The sequence below is a fragment of the Centruroides vittatus genome, unplaced genomic scaffold, assembly GCF_030686945.1.
Source record: "Centruroides vittatus isolate TY-2023 unplaced genomic scaffold, ASM3068694v2 contig_603, whole genome shotgun sequence".
Taxonomy (NCBI): Eukaryota; Metazoa; Arthropoda; class Arachnida; order Scorpiones; family Buthidae; genus Centruroides; species Centruroides vittatus.
In genome coordinates, this window is record NW_027122369.1 from 1 (window position 1) to 15,821 (window position 15,821).

Below are 15,821 nucleotides of genomic sequence, written 5' to 3' on the forward strand. Positions count from 1 at the left end.
TATGTTTTAACAAGTCACATATTATCACTTGTGTGAAAATCGGGATTTGAGGGCCAATATTTTAATAGATTATTGTAAAATTACGTTTTAATTTAGATTAATTTAACATCGACGAATTTTTACCAAAGGATGATTTAACCAGGAACATCCTTGTCAAAGGAAGTGCGACGAACTTTCGTTTTCATGTATTTCCAGTTAATTCTCTAGTTTTTGTAAATGGGAGAGGTTGGTTGGTTGGTTAAAGTTTATTGGCACAAGGGCCACATAGGCCAAGCTGCGCCACAACATACGGTATATATATGTACATAAATAACAATAAAAATGAACAAAACAAAAAACCAATAACAAAAATATACAACAGTTAAACTGTGTATAACAACAACATGTATATGGATATAAATAAATAAATAATTAAATTTCTTTATAAATATTTGTAACTTTTAGAAAGTTCAATAATTTATCAACATTTGGCCTCTGGCCCAAAATCTCTTTAAAACTTGCATTTCCAAAATGCTGCCTACGAATCCGTTCAGAGGCGATGCAATTGCTCAGTATGTGCTTAACACTTACATTACAGTTGCAATACTGACATACAGGCTGGTCATCACCCTTCAAAAGGTATTGATGAGTCAGTCGAGTATGTCCAATTCTCAAACGAGTAAGAATGACCTCAGATCTCCTGTCATAAGGTTTCTTCTGTGTCCAATTTTCTATCACAGGTTTGATCTCGTGTAGTTTATTGTGGACTTGTGCGTTCCACACATTTTGCCATCTCTCCTCTAGTCGTTTTTTAACAACTAGCTTCAAGTCACCTCCTTCAATATGCATTGTATGCTGAGAAGGACTTGCTGACTTTGCAGCTGCGTCAGCTTCTTCATTCCCTCTTATACCTACATGGCCTGGGACCCAACAAAATTTTATAGAGAAATTCCTCGCAAAAAGATGGCAAATCAGCTTACGAATTTTAATCACTATGGAGTGAAAACTAGGTTCATACGAGATCAAAGCCTGAAGTGCACTAACTGAGTCAGTGTAAATCACGCAGCAACGATGACCTTTCCTATTTATATACTTTAGGGCTAAATAAATAGCCTGCAACTCCGCAGTAAAAATGGAAGACTTCGGTGCTATTTGCTCTGCCACGATTTCATCCTGGCAAACAAAGGCTAAGCCAACATAGTCATCCGATTTAGATCCATCTGTGTATATAGGAATTAAATTCCTGTCACGATGTTGAATTTCTGCGAAGTGCTGTCTATAAACGTAGTCTGGGGTGGTTTCTTTTAGAAACTGCTTTAAGCTTAAAGTCAACATTTATCACAGGAGTTGACCAAGGTGATATATTATCGACCTCGACCTGTGAAATGTTGCTTGTGTCCAGGTCAATCGTGCTGCTTACATTCTCCATTCTTATGTCAAATGTAGGGACACTACTTGGGCGAGCTGCAAATAATCTCCTCAGCTGACTATCTGAACAATCAGCTAAAAGTTTATTTTGAGATCTCTGTTTAATGTAATAAAAAAGAGACAACTGTTCTCTCCTAAGAGATAGTGGAGGCTCATGAGCATCCACATACAAACTTTGTACAGGAGAAGTTCGAAATGCACCAGTGCACAAACGCAATGCTTGATGGTGGATTGGATCCAGCATCCGAAGAGTAGATTCACGTGTAGAGCCATACACAACGCACCCATAGTCCAGCTTAGAGCGAACAAGGGCCCTATAAATCCTGAGCATAGAACATTTGTCTGCTCCCCAGGATGAGCAGCACAATACCTTTAACAGGTTTAAAGCTTTTAAACATCTACTCTTCAAATTGCGCAAGTGTGGTAAGAACGTCAATTTATGGTCAAACACGACACCCAAAAATTTTGCTTCGTTGACCATTGGGATTTTAACCCCATTTAGGTGAATTTCAGGGTCCAGGTGCAAACCACGCCTTCGGCAAAAGTGGATGCACGAGGTCTTCTCTACGTTAAAACTGAAACCATTGGTCTTGGACCAATTGTCTATTCGATTTAAGGAGGTTTGCAGTTGTCTCTCAATAAAACCCATGTTACTAGACTGACAGGAAATCTGAAAGTCATCCACATACAGAGAGTGTTTCACACTGGGAGGAAGACAGTTAGTTATACTGTTAATTTTTATTAGGAACAGAGTTACACTCAAAATAGAACCTTGAGGGACACCCTCTTCTTGTGTGAAAGGCCTAGACAAAGTGTTGCCCATCCTGACTTGGAATCTTCGATTCTGTAGGAAGTTTTTTATAAAAATTGGCAAATTACCCCGCAATCCGAATTTGTGCAGATCACGGAGTATCCCGTATCGCCAACAGCGATCGTAGGCCTTCTCTATATCGAAAAACACAGACACTAAGTGCTGTCGTCTAACAAACGCTTCACGTATGGATGTTTCAAGGTTTACTAAATTGTCTGTGGTACTTCTGTTCCTACGAAATCCACTCTGATGTGGTGAAAAGTAGTTCTTTTCCTCTAGGAGGAACATCAGGCGTCTGTTTACCATTCTCTCGAAAAGTTTGCAGAGACAACTAGTCAGAGAAATTGGTCTATAATTAGAGGGATTCTTGCAGTCTTTACCTGGCTTGGGAATGGGAATTATGATAGATAGCCTCCAAGAGTCAGGAAAAGTATGTTCTGTCCATATTCTGTTAAACAGATTCAGAAGGTTACTAAGGGAATTGTCTGACAGGTTTTTTATCATGCTGTAATGGATTTTATCCGGCCCTACAGCAGTATTCCCCGAGCGAGAGATTGCTGTACATAGTTCTATTCTGCTGAATGGCACATTATATTCCTCATTAGATGGAGAGTGGAAGTTTAGATATTGTTTTTCAGCTTTGGACTTTATAAGCCTGGAAATTTGTTGTATACATAATATTGCTGGATGAAGACGAAAATGTTTCACCCAACAAATCAGCAATACCTTTTATGTCACTGATTATTGTGCCATTATTTTCCAGCATGGACAGAGAGTGAGAAGCATATTTCCCATTAATTTTATGGATTTTATCCCAGACTGCTTTTGAGCTGGTGGAAGATGTTATGCTAGAAACATACTTCCTCCAGGAATCCCTTTGGCTTTGCCTCCTTATTTTTCTGGCATTTGCCTTTGCTTTTTTAAAAGCTATCAAATTCTCAGCAGTGGGGTATCTTCTGAAAATCCCCCATGCTTTCTTTTGTTTTTTAAATGCTGCCTCACAATTCTGATCCCACCATGGTTTCGGATGTTTTGGATATCTGGTTGACGTTTTCCCCATTGTTTTTTCGGCTGCCTGAATAATACTGGAAGTGACAACTTCTACTGCATCATTGATATCGGCAGTATTGACCATTTCCTCAGTGATGTTAGCCAAAGAGGAAAATGCAGGCCAATCTGCCGTTTCAAATTTCCAGCGTGGTGGACGGGCTGTTTCACAGCTTCCTCTGCCTCTATATTTTAAAAATATTGGAAAGTGGTCACTGGAAAGTGGATTAGATCCAACCTCCCATGTAAACGCTGAAAACAGATTTGGACTAGCTAATGTCAAATCAATGGCAGTAAATGTTCTTGTTGGGGCGTGGAAGTATGTCACTTCTCCAGTATTAAATAAATACAGTTGGTGATTACCTATGAATCTTTCAATGGCTCTGCCTCGACAATTGATGTCGTGACTGCCCCACATTGGATTGTGGCCATTGAAATCACCAAGTAGAATAAACGGAGTTGGCAGTTGTTCAACCAAGTCATCCAATTCATCCTCATTGACTCTGACATCTGGTGGCAAGTATATGGAACAAACTGTGACAGTTACTCCAATTGAAATTCTGACTGCCACAGCTTGCAGCTCTGTTCTTATTTGTACCGGTAAGGAAGGGATGCAATTTGAAACCAGTACAGCCACACCTCCACTGGCGCGAGTGTGGCTATCATCATCCTTACGGTAAAGATTAAATCCTTTTAAAGTAATTTTTTCTCCAGGTTTTAGATGTGTTTCCTGGAGTGCCACGCAGAGAGATGTGGTAGATGATGTCAAATGTTTAACGTCAGAAAAGTTGTTGCGGAAACCACGACAGTTCCATTGGATTATTTTATAATCCATTATGTGGTTGAGGCAGCATTCTTTGTAAAAGTATCCCTCTTTAGTTTTACAGCCGATTTGCCTTTTGGAGGCGAGTTTGGTGGTGTAACCACCTTATTAGTCTCCTCATCTGAGAAGTCAGAGAACTCACTCATAGACTGAGTCTCTGATCTTTTAGATTTAGAGAGGGCTGATTTTAATTTTTGTTTGTTCAGTGGGTTCTTATTAGCTTTTTTAGAACCCACATTTCTGGTTACCATCCCTGCTTTAGGTAGGGGTGTTTTTTTCTTTATATTCTCTTTTACTTCTGTATCTGTAGATTGAGTTAACAAGCATCTAGCATGGCGAGTAAAAGATTCATTTGGTGAAACGGAAATTTCTGTCTGAACCGCACATGTCTTTGTGGACTTCAAAACAGAAGCAAATGTCTTTTGTTGTAATGATGCACTTTGAGTGACCATGCGCCGAGCCTCTGGGTAAGGTATGTTGTTAACTGTTTTTAGGCGTTGAATTTCTTTTTCTCTTTGCCATGCAGGGCATTTCCGAGAATAGGCTGGATGGGCATCCTGGCAGTTCACACAGTGTGGAGTACTTTTACATTCAGTACTGTTGTGGCCTTCAGTTCCACACTGTGCACATAAGCTTTTGCCTCGGCAGGAGGTCTGGGAATGTCCAAATCGCTGGCATTTGAAACAACGCAGCGGATTTGGAACGTATGGTCGAACTGGGCATCGAAGATATCCCGCAGTAACGAATGATGGCAATGTTGGCTTTCCGAAAGTGAGAATCAAATGTTTAGTCGGTATCAGCTTGCCATCACGACGAATGGAGATGCGTCGAACGGCAGTGACACCTTGATCTGCAAGACCGATCTGGATGTCTGCTTCATCTTCAGACATCAGATCGACCTCAGATATCACACCACGTGACGAGTTCAAACTTGTGTGTGGTGTGATTGTGACATTTATGTCTCCTAGAGATTTAGTCTTTAAAAGCTTTGCTGATTGTTGAGGAGAGGCTGCCTCAACGAGTAAATCTCCTGACCTCAATTTTTGGATTTTTTTAAGATGCCCAATGGTTGATTCAAATAATTTTTGAATCAAAAAGGGGGAACGTTTAGACAGAGATGTTTCTCCCGTAGCATGAACAATAAGGTAGGCTGGTTGGTTAACCAAAGGAAAATCACTTGGTGGTGATGCTTTGGTACCTAATGTTTTAGATTGTAGTGAATCCATATTGAAAAAGTAATATTCAGCTCCTGGTGACCCCACCCACCATGGGGTCCAACAAGGGGATGCCGTCACATGGGAGACTCCCATAGACCGTCACACCAGGGTTTCCCAGGAGCTATACCCTCACAATGCAGTCAAGAAGAGCACATCTTGCCTGACGTGTCTGCCCGGTCTGCATCGATCGGTTGACTCCAAGCCGAGGTCCAGAATGACTCAACGACCAGCCGATTGACTCAAACGGAGCCTGATTTGAGCCTCCCGTTTATCCGAAGCAGGGGCCAAAGCAGTGTGTTGGGGACGTTATGTTGCCCCTCAACTACCAGGATCCCCCTTTCCGGCATACGGGCCACCACGCACGGCAAACACGTGGGTGGGCGTTCAGATCCCAGGGATGGTAAAGAAGAGTTACTAAACCATCTCTGGGAGGTCCCCTCACCACGGACGTAAATGGGAGAGAGAAGAAATATTATATTCAATGTTAAAATGTTATATAACCTAAAATAATGTTAGAATCGACTAGAAAAAGGTCCTAAAACCTCCAAATACATTGATTTGTAAAAGGGGAAGAAATTTCACCCTTTTCCGATTCAACGGAAGTCAACTACCTTTTCGTGGGGACGTTATTTCCCCTTCATCACCAAAGTTCTAACGTCATCTGAAGCATTGACGAATAATAAATACTGCATCATAATTGGAGATTAGAGAAAATAAGGTCTATAAATAAGGATGATTTTCCTGCCTTTTTGCGCAGTTCATCTAGACTTGAACTGGCCACATAGCTCAGTTCCTGGGAGATCAACACCCGACACCCGAATTCGCCATACTCCTACATTAGCCCACATAGAATTTGGATATAATTTTGTGCTCACATAGAAGTTCGACTCTTCGAGATCCTCTCCCAACATGAAGAATATGAAGTCAACTAGATCAACTACTAGGTAGTATAATTGTGATAGTTTGATGTAACTTTCTCTCGCGCGTATAACTCTCTACACGGATAGGCTTAGTTTATAAGATAGATTATACGTGGTACGATCCAAAAGTTCGGGGACTGCAATAATCTATGACAACAAAAGCATGCATTTGAAGTTACAGCATATGAAATGGATTCTACCAAACCACCTCTACGTGTTCAGGTTAATTTCACCCATGTCATGTGATTAAACCGCGAGCGCTGTTGTTTTTTTTCCGGAGATAGCTACCTTTGTTCTGCGACGTAATAAAAGTGGAGTTTCAAGAACAACCTCTAACATTAAATTTTGTCAGCGTTTAGGTAAAACACCTACGGAGACTTGAAAATTGCTAAGAAAGGTGTACGGTGATTCTACCATCGTGAAGTCGAAATGTTGGAGGTTGTTCTTGAAACTCCACTTTTATTACGTCGCAGAACAAAGGTAGCTATCTCCGGAAAAAACAGCAGCGCTCGCGGTTTAATCACATGACATGGGTGAAATTAACCTGAACACGTAGAGGTGGTTTGGTAGAATCCATTTCATACGCTGTAACTTCAAATGCATGCTTTTGTTGTCATAGATTACTGCAGTCCCCGAACTTTTGGATCGTACCACGTATATTTGTATTTAATCAGTTAATTAAATATATTGTTATTGTTTAAAATGGTCTTATAAATTAGACTCCCTTCCACTCACAGATAGAAATAACCCTCCTATGATATAATACGGGCGTTGTCACTCGGACGTTATAGAATCTATAAATAGAAGTAAACGCGAGTTAGGGTGCGTATTTTAACGACCCTAGCTGATGTCGGGTCCCTGATGTTAGGAGAGAAGTGATTTTACTATCATTTATCTCCGCAATTATCAGCACTTTATATAAGTCCCTCCAAAACACTCGTTATTCCGAGAACGTTTTCTTGGAAGCCGTCTCATATGACAGCCGCGGGTTAGTTTTAACAAGTAACTGCGGATTAAGTGGTATAAAATACTTTCCCAATTCTCTACCCCCGGCTAGCCCCTCACACTTGTATAAATAACAACATATTTAATAAAATGTACTGTTCATAATTTTATTTGAAACTTGACAATATTTGTGGCCGTTTTAGTCATATCAAAGTCAGTTTTCTAATAAACGACAATTAAACCTCAATTTAGAGAATCCAATTGTTCTCCACAGAGGCTGGCGCTAAATTGGAAGGTCTCAAACAACGAGAGTTATATGTATTAAGAGGATATAAACACAAATTTGTGTTTGAATGTGCAAAATTAACGTCGTTAGGCTGCAACTTGAAAAACTTGTAACCTATAAATTTTCACTGTTGGTTATTTGTATTGTCGTTCCTTAATCTCGAGAACGGAGACATAAATGAAAGCGAGGTTAGATATTGAAATGTTACGGTAGTAGGCAGCTATATAGGAACTTCCAGTCTACACCAAAACTCACGTGAATTCAGTTTAAAAAATTTCCCCCGAAAAGAGTTAGATGAATGGCATGACTCTAAGAGGAAAACTATGATGTACAGAGGCAAAGTCACGACTAAAATTGAGAGCATTCTGACAATGTCACAGTAAATAATAATTTGCTCGTATTCTAATTATAATTGCTATCAGTTTGATTTAATCGCATATACTTTATCTCAACATATTTACTAATTATAAATTAATTTATATAATTAACTGGTTATATTAATTACTTGAGCATGTAAACATTATTTTGACATTTGTTATTATATATTCAAAAAACAAGTGCCGACTTTCGCCTCTTTGACGCTTAATGACAAAAAAGTATTTTCACATTTTCGAGTGTTTTTTCTGAAATATAAATGAGACAGTTGCTTCAATTCTTACAAAGTTTGGTGAATTTCGTTATTTGAGTTCAAAGAAAAAAGGAATTAGATTTACGTCTCTCATCCCCACTACATACTCATACTCATACTCATTAACAGGGGGTGAAGGCTCAGGTCTACTCAACTGGTATTGCCTGAGTGTGAAAGGAGAGATAGATTAAGAGCATAGTAGAAGGTCGAAGGTGAAGGAGAAAGTGAGATAGAAAAGGAGATGAAAAGGGGTAGTCTCGTGGCGCGCACCGGGAGATTTAATTAATTACAATCAAAATAATTACAGAAAAGGTATATGCAGTGTGATACAAATGGCGCCTTGTGAAGGGCAAAGTAGGGTTATCAAATAGGAATAAGAGGACATGTTTGACAAAAGAACAGATACATCACTTCCCGACAATAATTTTCTAACAGAATCCCGACAAAGTCCATTTTACAGTAGGCCGGTCAAAACCGATTTACAGAAACCCCGACAAAGGGGCGCCACGCCCAAGGGAAATAAACCGGGCAGTGGGGCCACCAGAAGATGAGGCAGAATACAAACTTCATGAGGATGAACTTGCAGAGGTCCCGGCCAAAGTTGACTATGAGGATGTAGAGGCGGTGTCGGGCTGGTTTGCAGTAATGCCGGAGTAGGTCATAAGAGGGAGGTTACTAACAAAGTCTTTAAAAGAGTTATAAAGTTTTCTGGATGCAAGGAAAACGTTAAGCCTACATGGCCAATGGTGGCCTTCAGCATACACAATTTTCCGTAGGGGTTGGCGGGCTGTTGAATACTTAGGGCAGGTGAAAATTTGGTGAAAAAGTTCGTCATTTTCCTTCATGCCACATGTACAGTTTGCGTCACATTTGTTCAAGAAACGGTGCAGATAGGCCCGAAAATTGCCATGGGCCGTTAGGATCTGCGTGATGGCATGATTTGTATGGAGAAAGTTGTTCTTCATCCAATCATCAATCCGGGGTATGAATTCGTGTGTTAGCCTTCCAGTGTGGCTAGTATCCCACTCCTCCTGCCATTTCTCTATGAGGATGTTGTTCATAGTACTATTGATAGTCGAGGAAGGGATAGCATTATAGTTACACTTGTTTGTGATTTTGTGGGCCTTCTTTGCCAGATCATCTGCTTTATCATTCACGTAGATATTAGAATGTCCCTTAATCCAGATAAGATTTATTGTCCTAGAGGTACTAAGGTTTTCCAAAATTTGTAGACTATTATTAATAATTGGCAACTACTTCTTGTTGTTCGTTATTTGGTGCAGGGCAGTGTGGCTGTCTGTATTGATGTTGATGGTAGTGCCTTTTAGGTTGTGGTGATTATTTTTAATGTAGTTTAAAGAAGTCAGGATTGCTAACGATTCTGATTGGTTAATTGAGCAGTGATTGTTGAGTGTGAGTGCTGATTGCCAGTAGGTATGACTGTTGTTGTGCTTGACGTAGACAGAGGCTCCGACCGCCTTCTCGGTCTTGGAGCTATCTGTATAAAAGTTTATACCTTTTGGTGGTACCTGGTGATTAAGGTAGATGTTACTGTTTAAGATGGTGGCTGGTGAGTAGAGTTGGGATGATTGTTTACATCAATACCCCAATCGATCACATTCTTGACAAGATTATGGATGCTATCCGGGAGCTTGAGGACCGCAGTGAGCCTTTGAAACTGGGAGGGTGAGATAGAGCTGTTGTTAAGTTTGAATAGGAGGTTTTTGACATACTTAACTAAGATAACCAGGTGGATGGGTTCGAGTCCGGCAATGACGAGCATCGCGTCTGTCGGTGCCGTCCGATATGCCTTGGTGATGGAGATGGCTGCAGCTCGCTGAGCTGAGAGAATTTTCCTTTTTACGTGGTCTTTAGTGACAGCGTACCCCCATTCTTCGCTGCCATAGGTCAAGATCGGTTCTATCGCTCCCTTATATATTAAGTGGCTGTTCCTGTTGTTTATCCCCCAGTAATTTCTGGCAATACTCCTCAGGGAGTGGTTTATTTTGGTTGCTTTATTATAGATGTAGTGAGAATGCTCTTTCCAGGTTAATTTTGGGTCGAAAATTACCCCGAGATACTTTATTTTATCCACACACTGTATGCGTTGGTTCATGATCCGGATAGTTGGCCTCTTTTTCAGTGGGTTTCCTTTAGGGAAAACCATACAATTACATTTATTAAGGTTTATGATCAGTTTGTTGTCCTGGCTCCAATTAAGGATAGCCTGGAGGAGTTTGTTGGTATAGCCCTGGAGGATCTCTTGGTTCTGGTGGGAGAGAAGAATAACCGTGTCGTCTGCGTAGCCTTGGATGTATGGGTTTCCTTCGAAGGTGGAGCTGTTAGTTATCTCAAGGAGGCCATTATATAGAATGTTCCAGAGGAGGGGCCAGGTTTGGACCCCTGCGGGCAGCCCCTAGTGATTTCGGTCTGGAAGCGGACTTGCCCTGAATCAATAGCTGATGCTGTCCTTTCACTCAAGTAGCTATTGAGGAGCCCGTAGATGTTTGCCGGGCACTTAAGATTGGCCAAATTGGATAAAATGGCCGGCCACCACGCATGATCGAAGGCCCCTTAAAATCGATGGAAACCATTATGGTGTGCTTCGTTTTCTCATCCCCACTACATGGCACCACGTTACCTAGCTCTTGGATTGCCTCTGCTGTAACTGCATGTCTAGGTTCTCTATCAATTTAAACCAATTCTCATTTCCTTTCGTCCACGTGTCAGCAGTTATGTTCAACTCCTTCCTCTCATCCCATCGCAAATTTTTAACTTTTATGTCACTATTTCAAATACTGTATGTGTTTTTAGCCGTACCAAGCGACTTAACGGCGTGATGTTTGAGAGACAGTTCTCTCAGTCTAGACTGGACAAAATCTCAAACGAGCGATTTCAATTTATCGAATACTTTTCCCGCTTAAATGCCAACTGATTTCAATTTGATATTATTTTACTTCTTAGTTTAGTTTCGTTTAATTTAATTTCTTTATTACACTTTTCTTTATTACTAGCTTATTTTTTAGACAAGAGCGACAAATTAAACAGTTTATAGATAATTCGTGAAAAGTTTGATTAATTTAAGCTTCAGTATTTCTTTAACGTACCATAGTGCACTATTTTCCATTTTAAAAATTGTTATTGAGAATATATTACGCTAGCATGGTTGAATTTGATATAGGTACAATTTTTCATATGCATGATAATTAGATTGAATTAAGGCAATACGAAGATCACCAATTGATTAACTAGTTATAACTTCAACCTAACATTTCGGATGTAGAATCGAAATCGAATTAACCTTCAAATATATTCTATACGTAGATTTTAGGACCAGAAAAATTTGCGTTTCCTTTTCACCATTTGTTTGTAATCACTTTCAGTCTGAAATTTCAAGAAATTAAAGCAACTTACTGTTGGTGTCTATGAAGCAAAAAAAAACATTTAAGGTGAGACATTGGATATGATTATGAGCCATTTATTTACATTACATTTGTGTTCTGCTTTGTGAACATAAACTGTTGAAGTTTCTTATTGTTTCTTGTAATTTTGTGACTTGTCAACTGTTGTCTGGAATACCGTTTCTATACTTGGTTTTGTTTTACTCAGTTGCTTTCTTCTGTACGCTATGACAGAAAAAACCTGTGACTTGTTGGTTGTTTGTGAAGCATGTGTTCAACATTTGTACAGTTGAGCTTGAACTGTTGAGAGGACAGGGCATATGATTGTATTCTTCATGTACACTACATGTAAAAAAATAATAAATTATTTCAAACGAATGGCTTCATTTTATTTTCTGAAAACAAGTACAATTTGTCTCTTATAAGTATATACATATTTATGATTTACATCATCTGTAAAGAATCTGTAGACAACACAATCATACAATATTTTACACGAGATGTATGTTCTTCTTTATAAAATTATGTAATTTTGCAATTTAAAAAATATTTCGAAATAAAGTTTACAATTTGTCCTATAAACCAAAGTAATTAGAAAATAATATAATTTTCCTTTCGAAACACTAACAAATTTTTCAGTGATAACCATTGTAGATTTGTACCCACATATAAAAGGCATTCCTTTTGTATGTGTACAAATATACAATGGTTATCATTAATTGGTTGGTTAGGAAATTGGCTGCCGACATTTGTTAGAACATACATTAAAAACTTTTGAGGTTTTTTTGCCTGGATACAATTTTAAAGTCTCACTGGTAGGTTCATATCATAACTAATTTTCTTGTTAGCAGATGGATGTTTGTGAATGGTTAAAATGAATCAGTTCAGTAAAAATTTATTTGATCGTTATTATATTTATATATTTAGCTATTTCGTTACCAGATAATATTTCATCGTAACATGACCACGCTCAAATACTGTCCATTGTTTTCTTGTTGGCATCGTCAGTTTGGTGTTGTACATTTGGTATGTGTATATATTACACCTATAGTACATATAAGTACCGTATGTAGAATGGTACAAGTAACACTTTTTAAAAATGTGGTTCGCTTGTATCACACTGGTGTTACTGTATCATTTTCCAGTTTTCAGTGGATTTATAAGAACACTTATCGTTTATATCTAAAAATTAAAAAAAATTTTTTTTTTCGTTGATTAAATGAAAGAAAATCTAGATGAATAATTACTCTGCTGTAGTGTAAATAGTTATTCGCTTCAAATCAAAGTCAATTTCACTTTAGACTTTTGTATCGAAATCACACTTGATAGGTTTATCCATAAACGAAAAATAAACAGTCATTGAAACCTATGTCAGACATAGACTCAGGTCTATTCTCTTGAGTTCATATGTTACATTTGGTGTATTACGCGATGAGTGATTATTTGTCTTATAGGTACTGATAGAAAAATCAATAAGGCAGTGCAGGAATCATATGTCGCGGCTGCTAAAGTTTAGAATGGCTTTTTTCTTGAGTGGTCATGAACGAAGATGCAGCATTTGTTATCTGGCTTAAAGTTTCATCGTTCCATGAAGCGATTTTTTCTTAACCTGGGCGTGCAGTTAATGCTGAAAGTTCTTTGCTTGTTTGGAATGAATACCTTGTCTATCTTGTTGACCATTCTGTCTAACCTATTTGAATTATTCTATGAAGTTGTGATACTACATGAGTTTCTTTTAGAATTCTTTCTAGCCATTAATTTTTTATAAATCTGCTGCTAGCTTATTGAACATTAATAAATCACATTGCTCAAGAAGTGTGAATGTCTCTTGGAAGAAGATTTTGTTGTATTATAATTCAGATTTGTCTTCGTATTGCAACAATTTAAAATATTAAAATGTATAGCTAATATAATAAAGTTTAATCGAGTTAGAACTTAGGTAATACTAAAAACATTTAACTGCCCACGATAGAAATAAACTAGTTTTTCAAAGTTATGAAAGAACGGTTATAGTTTTAAATCTACGTTTTTCTCTGCAACTGTAGTGTCACATTCCACTATTGCTAAACTAACTAGGTCTACAGGTAGATTAATGGAAATGTTTATTTTTCGATTTCAGAAGCAAAAGTTTCCACGTGTGCAATGAGTGTTAAATTAATCGTGTACAATATTTTCACCAAAGATCTGTAATAGTTGTGTACAGTCATAACTAGATGACTAGACAAGCAATAGTAGTACTGAAGTGGAGTACATGCCAAACGTCGTACTTGTAGTTCCAGTTTACAGATGTAGCAACTCTGCTAGATATGTATACTGAACTACAACGTTTTATATTCTTCTACATGTAGCCGAATCATTAAAACTTATAAATATTGGTGGACATTTGAAGGCTCCTAATTCACCAACAAGCTGTCCACGTTAATTTCCGTTTGTTTTGTGCAGTATCTGCCATCAACATACAAACCAGTTTTCCATCAAAAATTCTTCCCGGTGAAATTTGTTTGATAAACTTCTAACGTACTGACGTATGTCAAATTAATTCAATGTAAACCATTGTTTGTACAGAAAAAATTTTATACTGAAAATCTTTAATATCAAGTACACATGATAGATATATTTTAAGGGTAGTTTTATCACAAGGTACTTCAAAATATTACTATGTAATGTTTTGAAGTACACCTTTACTCTTTTTGTACTTTGTTTTGTTGATACAGATATATAGATTTGTAACTTATTTTTTATCTATTATATATCAAGAACTGATTCCTGCATACAAAAGATAATCCGAGAAAAATTCAAGTCTCGTACCGTGTTGACAATAGCCCATAGATTACATACAATTATCGATTCGGACAGAGTACTGGTAAGTTTATAATCTTTACGATATATAATAAAAATTTGTTTTTAATTACACATTTGAAACTTCTAGGTTCTTGATAATGGAAAACTTCAAGAATTTGACAAGCCATATAAATTACTGAAGAATGTGAATGGTACTTTTTATAACTTGGTAAAAAGCACTGGAGTTACTTCAATGAATGAGCTTTATAAAATTGCTAAAAATCAATATTATGTTCAAGAACGTATTGAGAGAACGAGATTATAATACAGTGGTTTTTCCTCAATACGTATTAACCTATTGTAGATCTCGTGCTGTTTTTATATTATCTTGTATTCGGAATAATTTAAGTGTTTTAAGTGTAGTTTCTGCATGACATTTCGGATATAGAATTGTTAAAATCTTTAGTAAAAACTATTAAAATTTAGATAGTATTCAGGGTTCCTGTTGTTAAATTTATGTGTTAAACATTAGTTTAATGTAATCAGTAATTTTTCCAGATAATATTGCTAGAAATATTAAGAATGGGTTATTTGCAGAAAAGTATTAAATTTTAAAAAATATATAAACAAGAAAAAAAAATGCGTTGATTAAAATATTTTATAACAACGTTTTTCAGAAATTTTTTTTTTTTTTTGAAAAAAATTTTTTTAATTGTAAACATCAAATATTTAATGAATATAAATTTCAGTAATAATTTGGAACATTGTTATAAGAAACAATAAAAATAAAGTTGTTCTAAATATATCATCGAGACGAGTTAATAATAATAATAATAATAATAATAATAACTCTCCCGTGGTCACCACCTGGTCGTGGTGGGAGAGCCCAGTAATTTTACTGATCCATAGGGCAATGCAGGCTGGAGCATAAGCTCCTGGTAGGGACACCCATGCCAGTAAGGTCTATGGGGAGAAATGAAGCTAAGAGTGACCACGCCCACATTCTGTGGAGATATTCATCATGGTAATAACTAGATCAAAGTGTGATACCGGCTCGGACGTCGCCCGGGTTAACAAGGTCCGCGTTCGTGGGTTAGGCAGAGGCTCACGTTCGAAAAATAGGTCACAGTCTCCCTTGGTTACCAGTGGCGAAAGCAGCACCGGCCCAAGCATGGCTACTGCAATGCCTTCAACAGATGTGAGGAACCAACCCAGCCTTGGTGTTTCTGTGGCAATGCATCCACAGACCACAAAGGCTGGAAAACCACGCCAACGGATGAAATGGACAGTAGAAATGAACAAGTTTATCATCCGTACTTATTACACCATCACAAAACTCGAAACAAACATGACAGCATACAGATAACAACTACACCATAGATTCACACAACAGTATCCTCACCTCACTGTCACCGAACAAAGGGTTGTTGATCAAAAAAGAACAATTATACACAACAACCTTATTCCACAAACAACACTTGAACTTATCAAACAACAGGTTGCTGATCAAATACATCAACAGACAGAAACATCTAACATTAATGAAGATCATGTA

The 15,821-nt window shown here is 37.8% G+C and overlaps 1 protein-coding gene and 1 long non-coding RNA gene across 2 annotated transcripts; one reads left to right on the top strand and one right to left on the bottom strand.

Moving 5' to 3' along the window:
- Nucleotides 1-4,099: 4,099 nt before the first annotated feature.
- Nucleotides 4,100-5,314, bottom strand: LOC136979338 (uncharacterized). The gene has a single exon (XM_067275283.1). The coding sequence runs from the start codon at nt 5,312-5,314 to the stop codon at nt 4,100-4,102; it is 1,215 nt and encodes a 404-aa protein (XP_067131384.1).
- An 857-nt stretch (nt 5,315-6,171) lies between these two features.
- On the top strand, nt 6,172-14,758 carry LOC136979336 (uncharacterized). The gene is made up of 3 exons (XR_010881372.1): nt 6,172-6,249; nt 14,243-14,348; nt 14,415-14,758. It is a non-coding gene; the product is annotated as an uncharacterized lncRNA (long non-coding RNA).
- Nucleotides 14,759-15,821: the final 1,063 nt, after the last annotated feature.